The sequence below is a fragment of the Monodon monoceros genome, unplaced genomic scaffold (genome assembly GCF_005190385.1).
Source record: "Monodon monoceros isolate NGI ecotype Baffin Bay Population unplaced genomic scaffold, NGI_Narwhal_1 Super_Scaffold_20, whole genome shotgun sequence".
Lineage (NCBI taxonomy): Eukaryota > Metazoa > Chordata > Mammalia > Artiodactyla > Monodontidae > Monodon > Monodon monoceros.
In genome coordinates this window covers 9,883,536-9,900,503 of record NW_021703777.1, presented here as the reverse complement: position 1 = coordinate 9,900,503, position 16,968 = coordinate 9,883,536, and the positions used below count along the sequence as shown (strand labels likewise).

At 36.2% G+C, this 16,968-nt stretch overlaps 1 protein-coding gene across 7 annotated transcripts in view; it reads right to left on the bottom strand.

Annotated features, from left to right (window-relative positions):
* Positions 1-16,968, bottom strand: part of CCSER1 (coiled-coil serine rich protein 1) — a 1,246,259-nt gene that overhangs the window by 647,780 nt on the left and 581,511 nt on the right. For all 7 annotated transcript variants that reach the window (XM_029234577.1, XM_029234583.1, XM_029234578.1 and 4 more), the window contains one exon: positions 7,712-7,795. In XM_029234577.1, coding sequence (XP_029090410.1) covers positions 7,712-7,795 — 84 coding nt within the window. The remainder of the gene's footprint in view (positions 1-7,711; positions 7,796-16,968) is intronic.

The following is a 16,968-nucleotide window of genomic DNA, read 5'->3' as shown; positions in this document are numbered from 1 at the left end:
GGTGAAGGAACTGAATGTACAAGCCCATGAAGCTAAGAGGTCACCTAATTACCTCAGTGCAAAAAAGACCTTTTCCAAGACATTATATTAAAACTGTCAGAAGTCAATGACAAAGAATTTTAAAGGCAGTCAGGGAATAAAGGGAAAAAGGTTCCTTACAAAGGTACCCACATTAGGTTATCAGCAGACTTCTCAGCAGAAACTCCACAGGCTAGGAGGGAGTGGAATGACATACTCAATACTGAAAGATAATAACTGTCAGCCAAGAACATTCTATCTAGAAAATTTATCATTCATTCACATACAAAAGAGAATTAAAAGACCTTCCCAGACAAAAGCTGAGGGAGTTCACCACTAAACCTGTCTTATAATAACTGTCAAAAGGAGCTCTTCTACCACAAACAAGATGACAAAACACACACAACTTTGAGTAAGGTGATAGAATCAGAGAACTGCAACTCTATCAGAATAGGTTTTTAATACTTTATTATAGTATAAATGTTAAAAGGGCGGAAAAAACATAGCTACTTTAATTTGGTAACAAACTCACAACATAAAAAAGGATAATTTGAGACAACAAAAGCAGAAAAGGGGAAGAGGAAAAGAATGGAACCTGCATAGGCAAATGAAGATGCTATTAGCAGAAAAAAGGACTGTTCTATCTATGAGACATTTTATACAGACCTCTTGGTAACTACAAAACATAAATCTAGAGCAGAGACATGAAACAAAAGAAAATGGAGAAAAACATCATAGAAAACCATCAAACTAAAATGTCCTACAGAAACACAAGGGAAACAATGGAGATATACAGCAACCAGAAAACAAAAGATAAATGGCAGTACTAAGTCCTCATCAATAATCACCCTAAATGTAAATAAACTGAACTCATCAAAAGGGAGTGGATAGATTAAAAAACAAGATCCAAGTATATGCTGCCTCCAGGCAACATCTCAGCTCTAAAGACAAACATAGGCTAAAACTGAAAGGATCAAAGATGATACTCCAAGCAAATGGCAGCCAAAAGAAAGTATAGCCACACTCAGACAAAACAGACTTCAAGACAAAAAGGGTAATGAGAAAGATGGACAGTACATAATCATAAAGTACATAATTCATCAAGAAGATGTAAGTTATTAATATATATGTACTTAACATGTGAGCATCAAAATATATAAAACAATTCTAAACAGACCTAAAGAGAGAAATTTACAGCAATACAATAATAGTAGGGGACTTTAAACACCCCACTCACATGAATGGATAGATCATCCAGTCAACAAGGAAACAACAGCCTTAAATGAAATGTTAGACTAATTGGATTTGATAGATTTGTACAGAATGTTCCATCCAAATGCAGAATACACATTCTTCAACTATACGTGGAACCTTCAAGGAAAGACCGTATGTTCAGACACAGGTCAATAAATTTAGAATACTAAAATCATATCAAGCATCTTTTCCAATCATAATGCTATGAAACTAAAAATCAATTACAAGAAATCTGGAAAAGTCACAAATAAGTGAAGACTGAACAACATGCTACAACTATTGGGTCAATGAAGAAATCAAAGGATAAATTAAAAAAAAAAATACCTGAAGGCAAATGAAAATGAAAACAACATGCCAAAACCTATGAGATGCAGCAAAAGTGGTACTAAGAGGGAAGTTTATAGCAAGACAGGCTTTCCTCAAGAAACAGGAAAAAACTCAAATAAACAATCTAATCTTATACTTAAAGGAACTAGAAAAAGAACAAATGAAGCCCCAAATCAGTGGAAGGAAGGAAGGAAGGAAATAGAGTGAAAATAAATGAAATAGAGACTAAAAAGACAATACAAAAGATTCAGACTAAGAGCTGGTTCTTTGAAAAACAAAATTTACAAATCTAGATCCACTGAGAAAAAAGCAAGGCCCTGATAAATACAATCAGAAAAGAAGAAATGATAACAGATACCACAGAAATACAGAGGATGACCGAGAATAAAAGGACACATTCTTCAAATCATACAACCAGTGCACAAGTTGAAACTAATCAGAAACCTCCCAGAAAACAAAAGCCCAGGGCTATACAGCTTCACACCTGAATTCTACCAAAGATTTAGATTTAATACTCATCCTTCCCAAACTCTTCCAAAACACTGAAGAGAAAGGAATGCATGCTAACTCATCTTACCAAATGATATCAAAATCAGACACATAAAAAGAAAGTTACAGGCCAATATCTCCAATGAACATAGATGTAAAAATCCTCAACAAAATATTAGCAAACCAAATACAATAATACATTAAAACGATTACAATGATCAAGTGGGATTTATTCCAGAAATGTAGTTTAACGTCCACTAAAGACAACCAAAAAACCCCAAAAAACCTAATATGATACAGTACATTAACAAAAGGATAAAAGCCATATCATCTCAATACATGCAGAAAAAGCATTTGACAAAATTCAATACACATTTATGATAAAAACTTTCAATAAAGTGGTTATAGAAGAAAGAGATACTTCAACATAATCAAGGCCATACATGACAAACCCATGGCTAACATTGCAGTCAATGGTGAAAAACTGAAAGCTATCCTTCTAAAATCAAGAATAAGCCAAGGATGCCTATTTTAACTCTTATTCAACATATTACTGAATCTAGCCAGAGTGATTAGGCAAGACAAATAAAACACATCCAAACTAGAAAGGAAGAAGTGAAACTGTCACTATTTGTGTGTGACATGATTTTTATATACAGAAAACCCTAAAGACTCCGCAAAAAAAGTTAGGAATAAACAAATACAATAAGATTGTAGGGTACAAAAACATAAAAATCTGCTGTACTTGTGTGTGCTAACAATGAGCTAGCAGAAAGAAATTAACAATCCCATGGAAGATAACAAAAGAATATACCTAGGAATAAATTTAACCAAAGAGGTTAAAAGAAAAATTGAAGACACAAAGGTAAACATATTCTGTGTTCATGAATTGGAAAAGTTAACATTGTTAAAATGTCCCTATAATCTGAAGCAATCTACAGATTCAATGTGATCCCTATCAAAATCCCAAGACATTTCACAGAAATCAAACAAAAATTCTAAAATTAACATGGAACCAAAGAAGACCCCGAATAGCCATAGCAACCCTGAGAATAAAGAACAAAGCTTAAGTTATCACACTTCCTGATTTCAAACTACTGCAGCACCATAGTAATCAAAACAGCATGGTGCTGGCAGAAAAACAGATACATAGATCAATGGAACAGAACTGAGAGCCCAGAAATAAATCCACCTGTATATGGGCACAATTTATGATGAGCAGAGAATATACAATGGAGAAAAGATAGTCTCTTCAAATTGTACTAGGAAAAGTGAATAGCCATGTACAAAAAAAGAAACTAGACCACTGTCTCACACCACACACAAAAATCAACTCATAGTGGATTCAAGACTTGAATGTAAGACCTGAAACCATAAAAATCCTAAGAGAAAACATAAGCAAAACACTGACATTAGTCATAGCAATATCTTTCCCTTGCCTGAGGAGACATATCTAGAAACAAGAGGATAAATAAGCAAATTGGACTACATCAAACTAAAAATCTCCTGCACAATAAAGGAAAATCATCAAAATGAAACACAAGCTACTGAATGGTGGAAGATATTTACAAATCATATATCCAATAAGTGGTTAATATCCAAAATATATAAAGAATGCATACAACTCAATATTATAAAACAGCCCAATTTAAAAATGGGCAGAGAAGCTGAATAGACATTTCTCCCAAGAAGATATACAGATGTCCAAATAAGCACATAAAAAGATGTTCAATATCACCAAATACTAGGGAAATGCAAATCAAAACCACAATGAGTTATTACCTCACACCTGTTAGAATGGTTATTATCAAAAAGGCAAGAAACAACATTGTTGGCCGGATGTGGAGAAAAGGGAATTCTCATACCTCTTGGTGGAAATGAAAGTGGGTGCAGCCACTATGGAAAACAGCATGGAGAGTCAACAAAAAGTTAACAGAACTACCGTATGCTCCAATTATCCCATTGAAAGCAGCTCTTCTGCCCGTTTCCTGTTTGCCCATTTCTGTTCCCCTCTCACTTTGAGAGAACCTTAGTATAGGAATGAGATCAGTAGGCAATTTAACCTAACTCCTGACTTATGCTCTCTTACATGCACACTATGCCTGTTGATTCTTTTTGTGGATAAAAACAATGAAAAATTAAGCAGTTAAAAAATGAGTAGCTCTCTACCTGCCACAATCCTGCAGGCAGATCACACATCTGAAGACTGTCAGACTGCACACAAGGGAGAATGATGCAGAATCCAACCTTCTGCCTCAACGATTCACCGAGATTCTTCCCCCTTTTTCCCCTTTAAAAACTGTCATGACTGAGCAGAATATTTAGAGTTGGTCTCAGGACAAGTAGTCCGCCTTCTCCCCAGATTGCAGGCTTTCCTGATTAACGCACCTTTCCTTTCTATTGCCCCTTGCCCCTTGGATTATCAGCTTTTGAGCGGCAAGCAGCCAGACCTGGGTTTGGTAACACCACTTCTGGGTATTTATCCAAAGAATATGAAAACGCTAATTAGAAAAGATAAATTTACCCCTCTGTTCACTGCATTATTCACAATAGCCAAAATATGGAAACAAACTAAGTGTCCATCAATGAACGAATGAGTAGAGACGATATGGTATCTATACACAATGGAATACCACTCAGCCATAAAAAAAGATGAAATCTTGCCATTTATGATAATATGGATGGACCTTTAGAGTGTATTATGCTAAGTAAAAAAAGTCAGATGGAGGGCTTTCCTGGTGGCGCAGTGGTTGAGAGTCCGCCTGCCAATGCAGGGGACACAGGTTTGTGCCCCGGTCCGGGAGGATCCCACATGCCGCGGGGCGTGTGGGCCTGTGAGCCATGGCCGCTGAGCCTGTGCGTCCGGAGCCTGTGCTCCGCAACGGGAGAGGCCACAGCAGTGAGAGGCCCACGTACCGCAAAAAAAAAAAAAAAAAAAAAAAAAAGTCAGATGGAGAATACAAATACCATATGATTTCACTCATATGTGGAATATCAAAAAACTAAGAAACACACACACACAAACAAACCAAACAAAAACATACATAGATACAGAGTACAGAGTATTGGTTACCAGAGAGGAAGAAGCACTGGGAAAGGGCAAAATGAATAAGGGGATCAACTGTATGGTGACAGAGGGAAACTAAATTTTTGGTGGCGAGGACGCTGTAGTCTGTACAGAAGCAGAAATGTAACGTTGTCCACGTGAAACATAAAATGTTATACACCAATGTTACCTCAATAAAAGTTTTTAAGTGGTATAAAAACTTCTTTTGCCGCCAACCCCACACTGCACTAACTTTTTTAAACTGAAAATATCAAAGTGAGGCTAAATAAATTATATTAAAATAACTTTACTAAGTTGGACATAAATTCTTTACTGGTATAATTACATCTAAATTTGATTTATAGTGTATATGTAGGTAAACTGCTTATGATAATAGCAGTGGTTAAGAAATGAGAAACCCATAATAAAACAACTAAATTCTTACAGACTGTGATTATAGCAGGGTACAGGAAACTGGTTCCTAAAATGTTTTGAAATTTAAACTTTACCTATCTAAATTTGAAAATGTGAAATTTAATGTCTACTTTGTCAGAATGTCACAAGTCACTTATTATCAGAATCAGAAATACTAGGACCTAATTTTCAATGGGTCTAAGTGGTTTATATTACTTTTATGCGATTGCCTCCTTGTCCATGCTCCAAGTCCGGTTTTAATGATGACTTTTTCTTTTAACAACGTTTCTTCTTCCTTAACTTCCTAAATCACCTATACACTTTTTTCTTTAGGTACAGTTTTCTTCAATGAAACAAGCTATTTTCAAAAGTTAACACTCTCCTTTGTTGAACTGTTTAAGATGACTATGCAAACTACATAGCACAAAATTAAAATGCTACCTTGATTGTTACCTGGAAATTTTAGAAGCTAATAAGTCAATTTGGGCAATTCAAGTTTAAAACAAAAACAAAAACCAAGCAAAAGAAAACACTTGCATCTCATTTTACTAGATCAACCAACAGAGGACTTTTTTGGATGCAGGGGCACTAAATTATCTTAATTATAGCTATGTAACATTGGCTCTGGGAGTAATCATTTTCTTTCTCATTTCATTCAACAAATGAAGGTCTGATTTCTTGTATAGGCTAAGTTTTAAATCTGATCATAACTAATGTTGGGGGAAAAAAATGAACACTTCTTTCTGAGTTAATTATACAAAATATGCATTTTCTGGCAAAGTGAACACATTTTCTGCTGTGTTAAAACTAATAATTCTAGGCATCCATTCATAAATATCTACAGGATTTTAGTCAACTCAAAGATAAAGCTTGATTACATAATACATACCTATACAGTTATATGTAGTAATGTTTTATGTAATAAATTTCATATTATAAATAAATTATTTATAAAAGGTTACTCCCAGTAATGTAAGACATGTTCCTTTTGTCTGTAATTCTATTACTATCTTAAGTAATAGATATGGGTCAATGGGTGTCTAAAGTGACAATAATATGCTCATGGGACCAATAATCAGCATCAAACCCAGTCATGAAACACAGTCTAAAGGTCGAGTTTCAGTAAAACTGTTGTCAGTAGTCAAGAGTCAATAAAATAGACTCTAAATTTATATGCTATCTCACTAATGTTTTCAGAAAAGTTCTCAAAAGCTTGATGGTCTATAAAATCTGTTTTGTCATTTAATTTATTTAATAATTACATAATACATTGTTAATGTAGTCAAATATGAAATCATCATAGAGAACATTATTGACTAGGGTTTGTTTTTTGATCTTGATAATGAGTCAGGGCCTCTTATTGTATAGTATGTCTTTATTTTATTGATATTCTTAAGAATGATTAATTTTTTAAAATTTCTCATTACTTCCTCATTTTTGTTTTGGAGAACTCGTATTTTATTTCTGTCCAGATCAAGTGCGTTATATTGCAAAATACTATTCATATATATGTATATATATGTTGAGAACACATACTTTAAAAAGTAATGCCCACTGCTATTCTTGTTACCTACCAAATGTGTTTTCATGTTATGAAAGTACGATTTAATACATTTACGATGTCACATCTAAAAAACACCCTGAGAACATGAACTATACATTTCATATTTTTGTATAATTTTTAGATAATTTGGGATTTATATAGTATCTATATTAACAAAACATCTCATTAGGTTAATGCATTTTTGGTATCTTTATGTAAAAGTAAAATTTGCTTTTGTTAGCAAAGTTATTGAGTACTTTGCTTCATATTACATGATTGTGTCTCTAGGTATGGCAGTATGGCGTTAAATCTTGCACTTTACAAAATAAAGTGTGGCCTTAGCCTTCACGATTTTTGATAGGTAGAACTGAAATGCCTAATCCTGGGTCAGTAATCTGTTTCTGGAATTACATAAAGTTCAATATATATTATAAAACATTATCTTTTTCAGACTGTCAAATCTTCATTACTGTAGGATTATAAAATTGATAATCAGATTGAATCACTAACAGTTTATAAATCACTAATAATTTTAGTGTTAATAAAATAAGTTGTAGGGTTTATAGCAAATAACTTTGCAAGGAAAATACACCCGTGGGCCAAATATTGTTCACACTTACCAGTTCTTCCTGAAGTTGGGAAATGAGTTCGTCCTTCTCTTTCAGCTGCAGCTTTAGCATTGAGCATTCATCTTTCATTATATCCTATAAAAACATCAAAGAGATGGCATAATACACTCAGACCTTTCACTTTGCTCTTGATAAGTTAGCTTCATGCAGTGGGAGATAATTGCATATGACTAATAAAACTGAAATTTCCTCTACAGTCTGATATTTTTCATAATATACTCTATGTTGCAAAACAAACTAATGTATCCAAAGATACTACACTATATATGATATATACACATACATTTTTTCTGATAGCCTTTTCTTTTCTCTTTGTTCATTTAGTTGTCTAAGACAGAAATCAGGGATTCATCCTAAATTCTGTCCTCCCATTCCTGTGCATACATAATCAGTGGAATAAAAAAATTATACTTCAAAAGAGATAGTTTACCTACCATTTATTCCTGTTATAATTAAATATTAATTCTCAAATGAATGGCCATGTTATAGTCTTTATTTTTAATGATATCTCTGTAACATTTGTCCCTTTCACTAGAGCTCTGTCTTTGGGTATTTAACCTTGTCACTCTGCATGAACATTCAGCTACAGTCCCCATGTACACAATACATCCACATCCACGACCTCTATTACTCTACGCTGGAAATTCTCACCTAACCAATGCTTAATCTAGACTTATCTTCCAAGCTTCAACCCACAAAAAGAACTACTTCCTGAGCATACACTCAGCATTTTCCCATGGACATTCCAACTCAAACTTCATCTCAACATCTTTTCCTACTTCAAAAATCATTTCCAGTTATTTCTCTCATTATCTTCTTATTTCCTAAAATAGCTAGAAAAGCATCCCATGCTCTCAGCTCACACTCACTCTGAACCCAATCTGGTACCCAATTCTTTGATCTGTTTCCTTGGTATTTCTTGAACTCACTCCTTTCTACTCCTCATGGACTTACTCTAGGTATCCATTGCTTCTTATCTGACTTACTGCAGTTAAGTCTCTGAACTGGTTCTATGTCTATCACCTTCCCTATCTGCCAGAGATATTTTCCTAACTGGGAATTAATTACATCATTTCTTAATGTAACAGCTAATCACTTTAGAGGAAAAAAAAGTCAAAACTCTTTAGCATAGCATATGGTGCCTTTCATTCTCGACTACTTGCGTATTTCTGGAGTGGCAGTTTTTCATTTCCAACTTTCTGACAACCAGGGCTCATTCCTACAGAATCGAGCTGCAGAATGCTGTTTCATGTCTCCTTGTTTTACACATGCACATTTCTGGGTTACACTGCATCTCTCTATCTCCCACAATTTCTCATGATCTAGGAGGCATTTCAAGCATTATTCCTTATTCCAGCAGGGAGCCTTCCCTTGTTGGCTGAGTTATGTTTCCCTTGAGTGTGACGCCGTGCTCCATAGCGTCTAAATCATACATCATTTCATATGGTACTAATACTTCAAGTGCTGTTTGCTTGTTTCCTTCCCTCATTAGACTAGTTTCCCTAACCCACTTGAGCAGATAGACTATTTCATTAGCATATTACCAGCACCAAGCATTGTAACTGACACACAGAAGATGTTTAAACCCACGTTTGCTTCCCATAACTTAGCAGATAAACAGTATAAGTAAGAGAATTCCCACTTTTTCTGAATCTGTTAACCTTACCTGAGCTGGCAAGGGAGAAAACAGCTAATGGATTAGAATAAACAGAGTATTTCTTTATTCTGGTTCTCATGGTGTTAATTTGTTTCTATTTTAAGCAATATAGAACACATGATTCAAATTTACTAATATCTCCTTTCATTTGCTGACAGCCAGCTGATTGGGATATACTAATTATCTGTTCCTTTTATTTCATAGTACTCCTGTTTCTTCCCTAAATCATGGGCTTTCATGAGTAGAGTTTATACCCAACATTTTAATATTTATTTTCATAGATTCTAAATATTACATGTTACAATGTTAATGGTAAAAAAGCTTAGCTTGCTCCATAATGCAAAGAAAAAGTTTGCAGGCTTAAAAGGTAGGTAAGAGCTTCCCTGGTGGCACAGTGGTTGAGAGTCCGCCTGCCGATGCAGGGGACACGGGTTCGTGCCCCAGTCTGGGAGGATCCCACATGCCGCGGAGCGGCTGGGCCCGTGAGCCATGGCCGCTGAGCCTGGGTGTCCGGAGCCTGTGCTCCGCAACGGGAGAGGCCACAACAGTGAGAGGCCCGCGTACCGCAAAAAAAAAAAAAGGTAGGTAAGAAAATCATCATGTCCCTTAGAATCAGAGACACCTAAGGTCAAATCCTTGGTACTACCATGAACTCTCTCTGTGCCTTTGTGCTAATTAACTTCTTTGAGGCCCATGGACATTATCATGGAGGTTGATAACACCAGACTATAAACTATCTGATGACAAAAACTCTACTGTATTACTGCTTATATTCCCAGTCTTGCCTAATATCCCACTTAAGAAAAACTAACTCCCTTCATAAAATAAAATATTGTCACATTTTCTCTAGGAAACAAATACTGAGGTACAGTTAAGAGTACAAAAGGTTTATAAAAGAATAAATCCATGTGAAAAGAAAAGAAGAATCAGAATTGGGCAGAGGAACATGGACCATGATTCATACCTGACAAATCCTCTACCAGCGAAACGAGGAGCTCCAGCGCCAAGACTGCCTAGGAGATGAATCCCGTGCGGAGGGAAAGTGGGTAGGCTCTTGTACCACTCCCTGTTCAGTCATTGGCTGGGAGCTGACTCAAGAACTAGATCTCAGCTGCTGTCATGTTATTCATTGTCTCACACTAACAAGCGATGAGCTTGACTTCAGCTGGAGACAGTCAGCTAACCATAGGACTTTCAGCTGGGCAGTGAGTCCTTTATTGAAAGGGGATCTGAGCCTCAGCCAGAATCTACTCCAACTGTTTGTTATTGAATAATTAGCAGCAATACTTTTGTATATTAATTAATATTTTGTCAATGAATTCATTTAAAGTGAAGATTTACCTATATTGTGGCTAATAGGAATTGTAAAGAAACTTGGCTTTCCAAAATCATGCTCACCTTACTAAATTCTCTGATTTTTTTTCAAGAAGTTTTTAATCTCACAGCTTTAAACCAGGTAGGTGCTAATATATCATTTGCACTTATTTATGGAATAACATATTAAGTATTCATTGTATGTCATCAGAAGCAAATTTATAAAATCCTTCTCTATGAATGACTTTGCAAATGAATCATAGTTACCTAGAGTTTTGTTTTTAGTTGTTATATGTACATGTGGCAAAATTCATACAAGTATCTGTCTAACACACAAGATGAAAACCCTTAAACAATACTTACTAAAATGAAGGCTACTCTCAGATGAATCGATATTCGCTCAATATATTTGCAAAATTCTCAGACATATTTGATAGGATGATCTATTGAGTTAGAAATCCTATTGATGTGTAGAATTAACAGGATTTTAGTATCTTGGTTTTTAAAATAAGGTTATTCCATTAACCCTTAGGCTAATATAAGCAATTTAACCTTGTGCTTATTTAAATGCATATTACTTATGAAAATATATAATTGAATAATTATGGCATCCTGTTTCTCAGTCAAGTATAATTAATTCTAGGACTAAAATTCAATTCTATATTTCCTAATTTTTTTTTTTTTTTTTTTTTTGCGGCACGCGGGCCTCTCACTGCTGTGACCTCTCCTGTTGCGGAGCACAGGCTCCGGACGCGCAGGCCCAGCGGCCATGGCTCACGGACCCAGCTGCTCCGCAGCATGTGGGATCTTCCTGGACCGGGGCACGAACCCGTGTCCCCTGCATCGGCAGGCAGACTCTCAACCACTGCGCCACCAGGGAAGCCCTATATTTCCTAATTTGATAATTACTCAGAAATATGGAACTCGTAGTATGGTAGATTAAAGGTGGCTACAAATCCTTTGCTACTATTCCTAAGGAAAGATGGAATCTAATGCTCTCTCCTTGAATCTGGGTTGGTCTTATGGCCTTGCTTGACCAAGGGAATACAATGGAAGTAATTGAGTGATTCTCAGTGCTAGATCAGATTTCAGTTTCCAGGACTGGTCTCTTAGAATGCTCCTCTCAGGTTCCTCCCTTGCAGAAAGAACAGGGCGGTCATGCTGAGAAGCACAAGCTACATTTCACTTCCTTTGACAGCCTCTTAAGGAAACACATGATCAACTGCCAGCCATGAGAGTGAGCATCTTGAATATCGAGCCCAGTGGAGTCTTCAGGTGACCAAAGCCCCAACCAGTATCCCACCATAACTGCCTGAGTTGAATCAATCACAAATTCCTGACTTAAAAAATTGTGAACACAATAAAAGTATAGTTTTAAACCATTATGTTTTGAGACGATTTGTTATAGAGATCACCAGGATATATGGACAAACTGCAAATTGTTAGAATTAGTGTAAATTGTGACTCATTATAGTTGTATAAAAATATATATGCTAATTTTTAAAATAGCTCATTTCAATGTGTAAAAGGAATATTTATATTTTCATTATATAACCTATTGGAGAATCAGAAATACAAATAAAAAATTTCCTTAAAAATTATTTTACTTTTATTTTCTAAATTTGGAAAGTTAGATCTAGATACATGAATATTTGGTTAATTTGTCTCAAATTCAGTTAGCTGACTCCAGTCCCATATATTCTATAATTTATTTTTGCCTGAGTTAGAATCACCTCCTTCTTTAAGACTTGTATGAACAGAAATCAAATGCCAAGAAATTAAAGGCAAGTGGAGACTGTTAAATCACCTTGAAAATGATCTTATGCTGAAATCAGAAATGCAGATTAAAAAATCAAATAATAGGGCTTCCCTGGTGGCGCAGTGGTTGAGAGTCCGCCTGCTGATGCAGGGGACACGGGTTCGTGCCCCGGTCTGGGAAGATTCCACATGCCGCGGAGCGGCTGGGCCCGTGAGCCATGGCCGCTGAGCCTGCGTGTCCGGAGCCTGTGCTCCGCAATGGGAGAGGCCACAACAGTGAGAGGCCCGCGTACCGCAAAAAAAAAAAAAAAAAAAAAAAAAAAAATCAAATAATAATTTCTAACTCACAAACCTCCACATAATTCTTCAGGTAAAATTATGAGCATCGTTCTTGGCTACTAGTTACAAAAACATATCGGAATTGGTACTGAGTCATTATGACTCTCTTTCTATTTATAGACTTCTGGTCCTCTCTGGAGGGCTTTACTTTATGACTTATAAGCTGTTTCCTCATTCTTGTAAATGGAAACGTCAAAAGATTAAAAAATAAAGGAAACAGACAATTCTATCAGAGTAAACAAGGACAGACTGTTTTGAAAAGTGAAAAAAGAGAAAAAATAAATAGGAATATGGTAGGAGTGGACAGCAGGGCAGAGATTGGAAAACACAAAATATATAATAATTGACAATGTATTTTGCAGCTCTACCTAAATAACTGACCTCATGTAATTATTATGTTAACTTTAAAGTAGCATGTTATCTGCAACACCTGGATAGCTAGTGAAATAGTGCAGGCATATAATCATATATACAGGGCCATAAGAGAACCTGCCTTTCAAACACTGAAAACAAAGTTAATAAAAACACCACTCTAATTCTCTATTATTTAGTTTAAAATATTTTATAAATCAGTTCAGTATCAATAACTGCTACATGATGCTACAAAATTTTTTACAAACATTCAAGTAAAAAAGATTTTAGATTTGACTTTATAAAGTCACTGACTTAAGAGATGAACTAACATTCCACTGATTTACAATAAGTGTGTTTTTTAAAAAAATTGTTTTCATAGAAATATAAAAATTTTTAAAGGCATAATAGGTGTTCAAAGTGAGTATCTTAGAAATGTATTTTTAGCATGTAAATCAATCAGTAAACAGCATTATCCCTTGACACAGAGGTATACTGGCTACGATTTTCAAGCAATTAAAGAAGAGAATGGATATCAACATAAACTTTTCCTTTGCAAGTAGTTCCTCTTAGGAAATCCTAAAACTTCTTACTGATCCCCATCACTCAAGATAATGATAACAATACTTATATTTTTATAGGGACTTTATAATTTATATAACACTTCTATGCACAGAATTTTTTTGCTGTCAGAATCTTTTTTGACCAATTATTGAACAAAATGGTACATTTCTAGGATAAATAGGAGTTTATTCATAGAAATGAAGCAGAGAAGACAACTGTAGCAAAGGTCAAATTAAAGGAAACCATTAATAATAATACCAAGACCCTTAAGTTATGTTCATTAGCCTCTCTACAAAATTCATTGTATTCTGACAATTTTTGGAATAGTTAAAAACAGTAGCCTCCATTGAGAAATTTGCTAAGATGTTAAAACGGTTGCATGAGACTATGGCTTTGTCTTTTCCAAGTTGTTAGAGTCTGCTTAGATTCACTTTCTTGTATTAATAAGAAAAACTTGGGTTGCATAAATCTTCTAATATAATGTTCTACATCTTACATACTTTTTTCTATACAGTAAGTAGACAGAGCGTGTTAAGTCATAATCCTGACAAAAAATATTTACTCAAAGTTTTCACTGTTCTGTTCTTTGTTTCATAAAGCATTCTTGGTGAAAATTAAAAAGAAACATTTGTATTTCATTTTCTAAAGCCTTCTTCAAATGATAGTATTTTGCAGGTAGAAGGATGAAATATTTCTCAGTGTCTTAATGAGTTAGTAGGTATGACAAATTAGTCTTCTGATCTCCTAACCACATGGGTTTCACCAACATCAATTACGAATTATACTTAAGACGTAAATGTCTTTACAAACTCACCAACAATAAGCTTCTCAACAGAGAAAGTCAACAAGCGATAAAGTAATACTAATTTTCCCATTTACTTGCTTGATACAAAAGTCTTGGGGGAAAAAAAAAGTCTTGGGGAAATAAGTATCTTTAAGAGGTCTTGGGATTATCAAAAAATTGCCAGCATTTTCTTTTCCTCATGGAAGACAGACAAGCTTATCACATTGTACTTGTCTTTTTTTTTTTTTTTTTTTGCGGTACGCGGGCCTCTCACTGCTGTGGCCTGTCGCGTTGCGGAGCACAGGCTCCTGACGCGCAGGCTCAGCGGCCATGGCTCATGGGCCCAGCCGCTCTGCGGCATGTGGAATCTTCCCAGGCCGGGGCACGAACCCGTGTCCCCTGCATTGGCAGGCAGACTCTCAACCACTGCGCCACCAGGGAAGCCCTGTACTTGTATTTCTTAAATAAGGTAAGCAATTGTTTTAAGTGACCCTTCCCACAATGTAGAATATACAAGAAAAAAAAAATGAAAAGGCTAAAAACAGCCTGTTAAAAGTTCCTTTCTGTTATGAAGGCATGCTTACTTGCTTTTCATGTTTTATGTGAGGAGTAGGGGATATCTTATCTCTCAATACCCTGAATAAACTCAGAGAATTATATGTGAACAAAGCTATGAACTTTAGTTGCTAGAAACAAAAGTAATCAGACATCAAACACACTCCATTCCTCACCTATAAGTACCGTTGACTTAAAAAAAAAATATATATATATATATATGCACAACGTGAGAGTTGTGAGTTAGCTTTATTTGGGGCAAAATGAGGACTGCAGCCCGGGAGACAGCGTTTCAGATAACTCTGAGAAACTGCTCCTAGGAGGCGAGGGGAGGAGCCAGGATACACGGGAGTTGTTTTTTTGGTTTTTTAAAAAATATTTTATTTTATTTATTTGTGGCTGCATTGCGTCTTCGTAGCTGCACGCAGGCTTTCTCTAGTTGCGGCGATCAGGGGCTACTCTTTGTTGCAGTGTGTGGGCTTCTCATTGCGGTGGCTTCTCTTGTTGCGGAGCATGGGCTCTAGAACACAGGCTCAGTAGTTGTGGTGCACGGGCTTAGTTGCTTGGCGGCATGTGGGATCTTCCTGGACCAGGGCGCAAACCCACGTCCCCTGCATTGGCAGGCAGATTCTTAACCACTGTGCTACCAGGGAAGACCCTATATAGGAGTTCTGCAACAAAGTGCAGGTAATTGGGAACATCAAAAGATTACTGTTAAAAAAAAAAGAAAAGATTACTGTGAAATAAAGAAAACCAGATATCTCAAGTTAAGGAATTAAGCTCTTTTTTATGTATAGGAAGATGCAAGAGTTGGGCTCACTGAAATCATTCCTTTGATATGCACCTCAGCTCTCTGGAGCCTGTATTTTCACATCCTGAGTTTCCTCAAGGCTCACCACAGGGAGTGACTACAGTCTGATGGCTGCTAGATGGCAGGTATTCTTTTCAGCCCTGAGTTTCCTCAGGGCTCACCAGCTCACATTGGAGGGCTGCAATCATTGGTGACTGTGGCATCCTTTGTTTATTGATATGGTAGGAAATATTCCATTCCATTTATAAACATTCCATTCATCAGTGCATAATACAGTTGTTTTGTTTGTTTGTTTGTTTCTAAATGCTATATTGACTTAGTTTTAAGGCCTTGGCTAGTGAGAGGCCAGTTAGTTCTCTTCAACAGCTGATTAAGTCCATACTCCAAACACTTCCTTTATTGGGTCTTCACACTGCAGGGCCATTAGGTACCAACCCCATCGGGCCAGGTCCCAGGAAACTAGAGACAGTCTCTGCACCCCAGAGCTCTTGAAATTATTCACATTGGCCAATCCTCAGGGAGTGCTGGAAACCTAGCTAATCCCATCCTGCTTGTCATTTATAAACTGCCCAATTTGCTGTGGCTTGGTCCCCAGGGGGCAATATCCTCCATGACCCTGACTGGCAGCCTTCTCTCATTTGGAGGTGTAAGTAACAAAGAGTTCTGTCTTTCATCTGAGCATTAGTGTGTCAGGTCCCACCATCAAAAGAATCTTTAAATCTTATAAAACATAGTGCTGGCAGGAGCTGGCTGTAGGTAGTGGGCACACTTTTGCCATCCTGCTGAGACAGCTCTTGGGCCCTGGACATTTATGCCACCTTCAGACAGAGGGGAAGGACAGTGTGAATAATATTGGGTACTGTTTGGCAATACATATACATTTTTTGCATAATGAAGGGAGAGGAAAGCTTTTATAGTTGTATATGTTATTCAAGACAGTAAAACTCGAGAGACAACCCTAATATTAGCAGATCTCAAAAATGGTAATATCCCATCTTATGGGGTGAATTGTGACAATGATAAAGAATACAGAAATAAGTAATGGTGTAGGGATGCTTTTTCAAGAATTCTGGCATAATTGTAGAATTCTGGGGAGAAGAAAAAAAGCAGAGAGC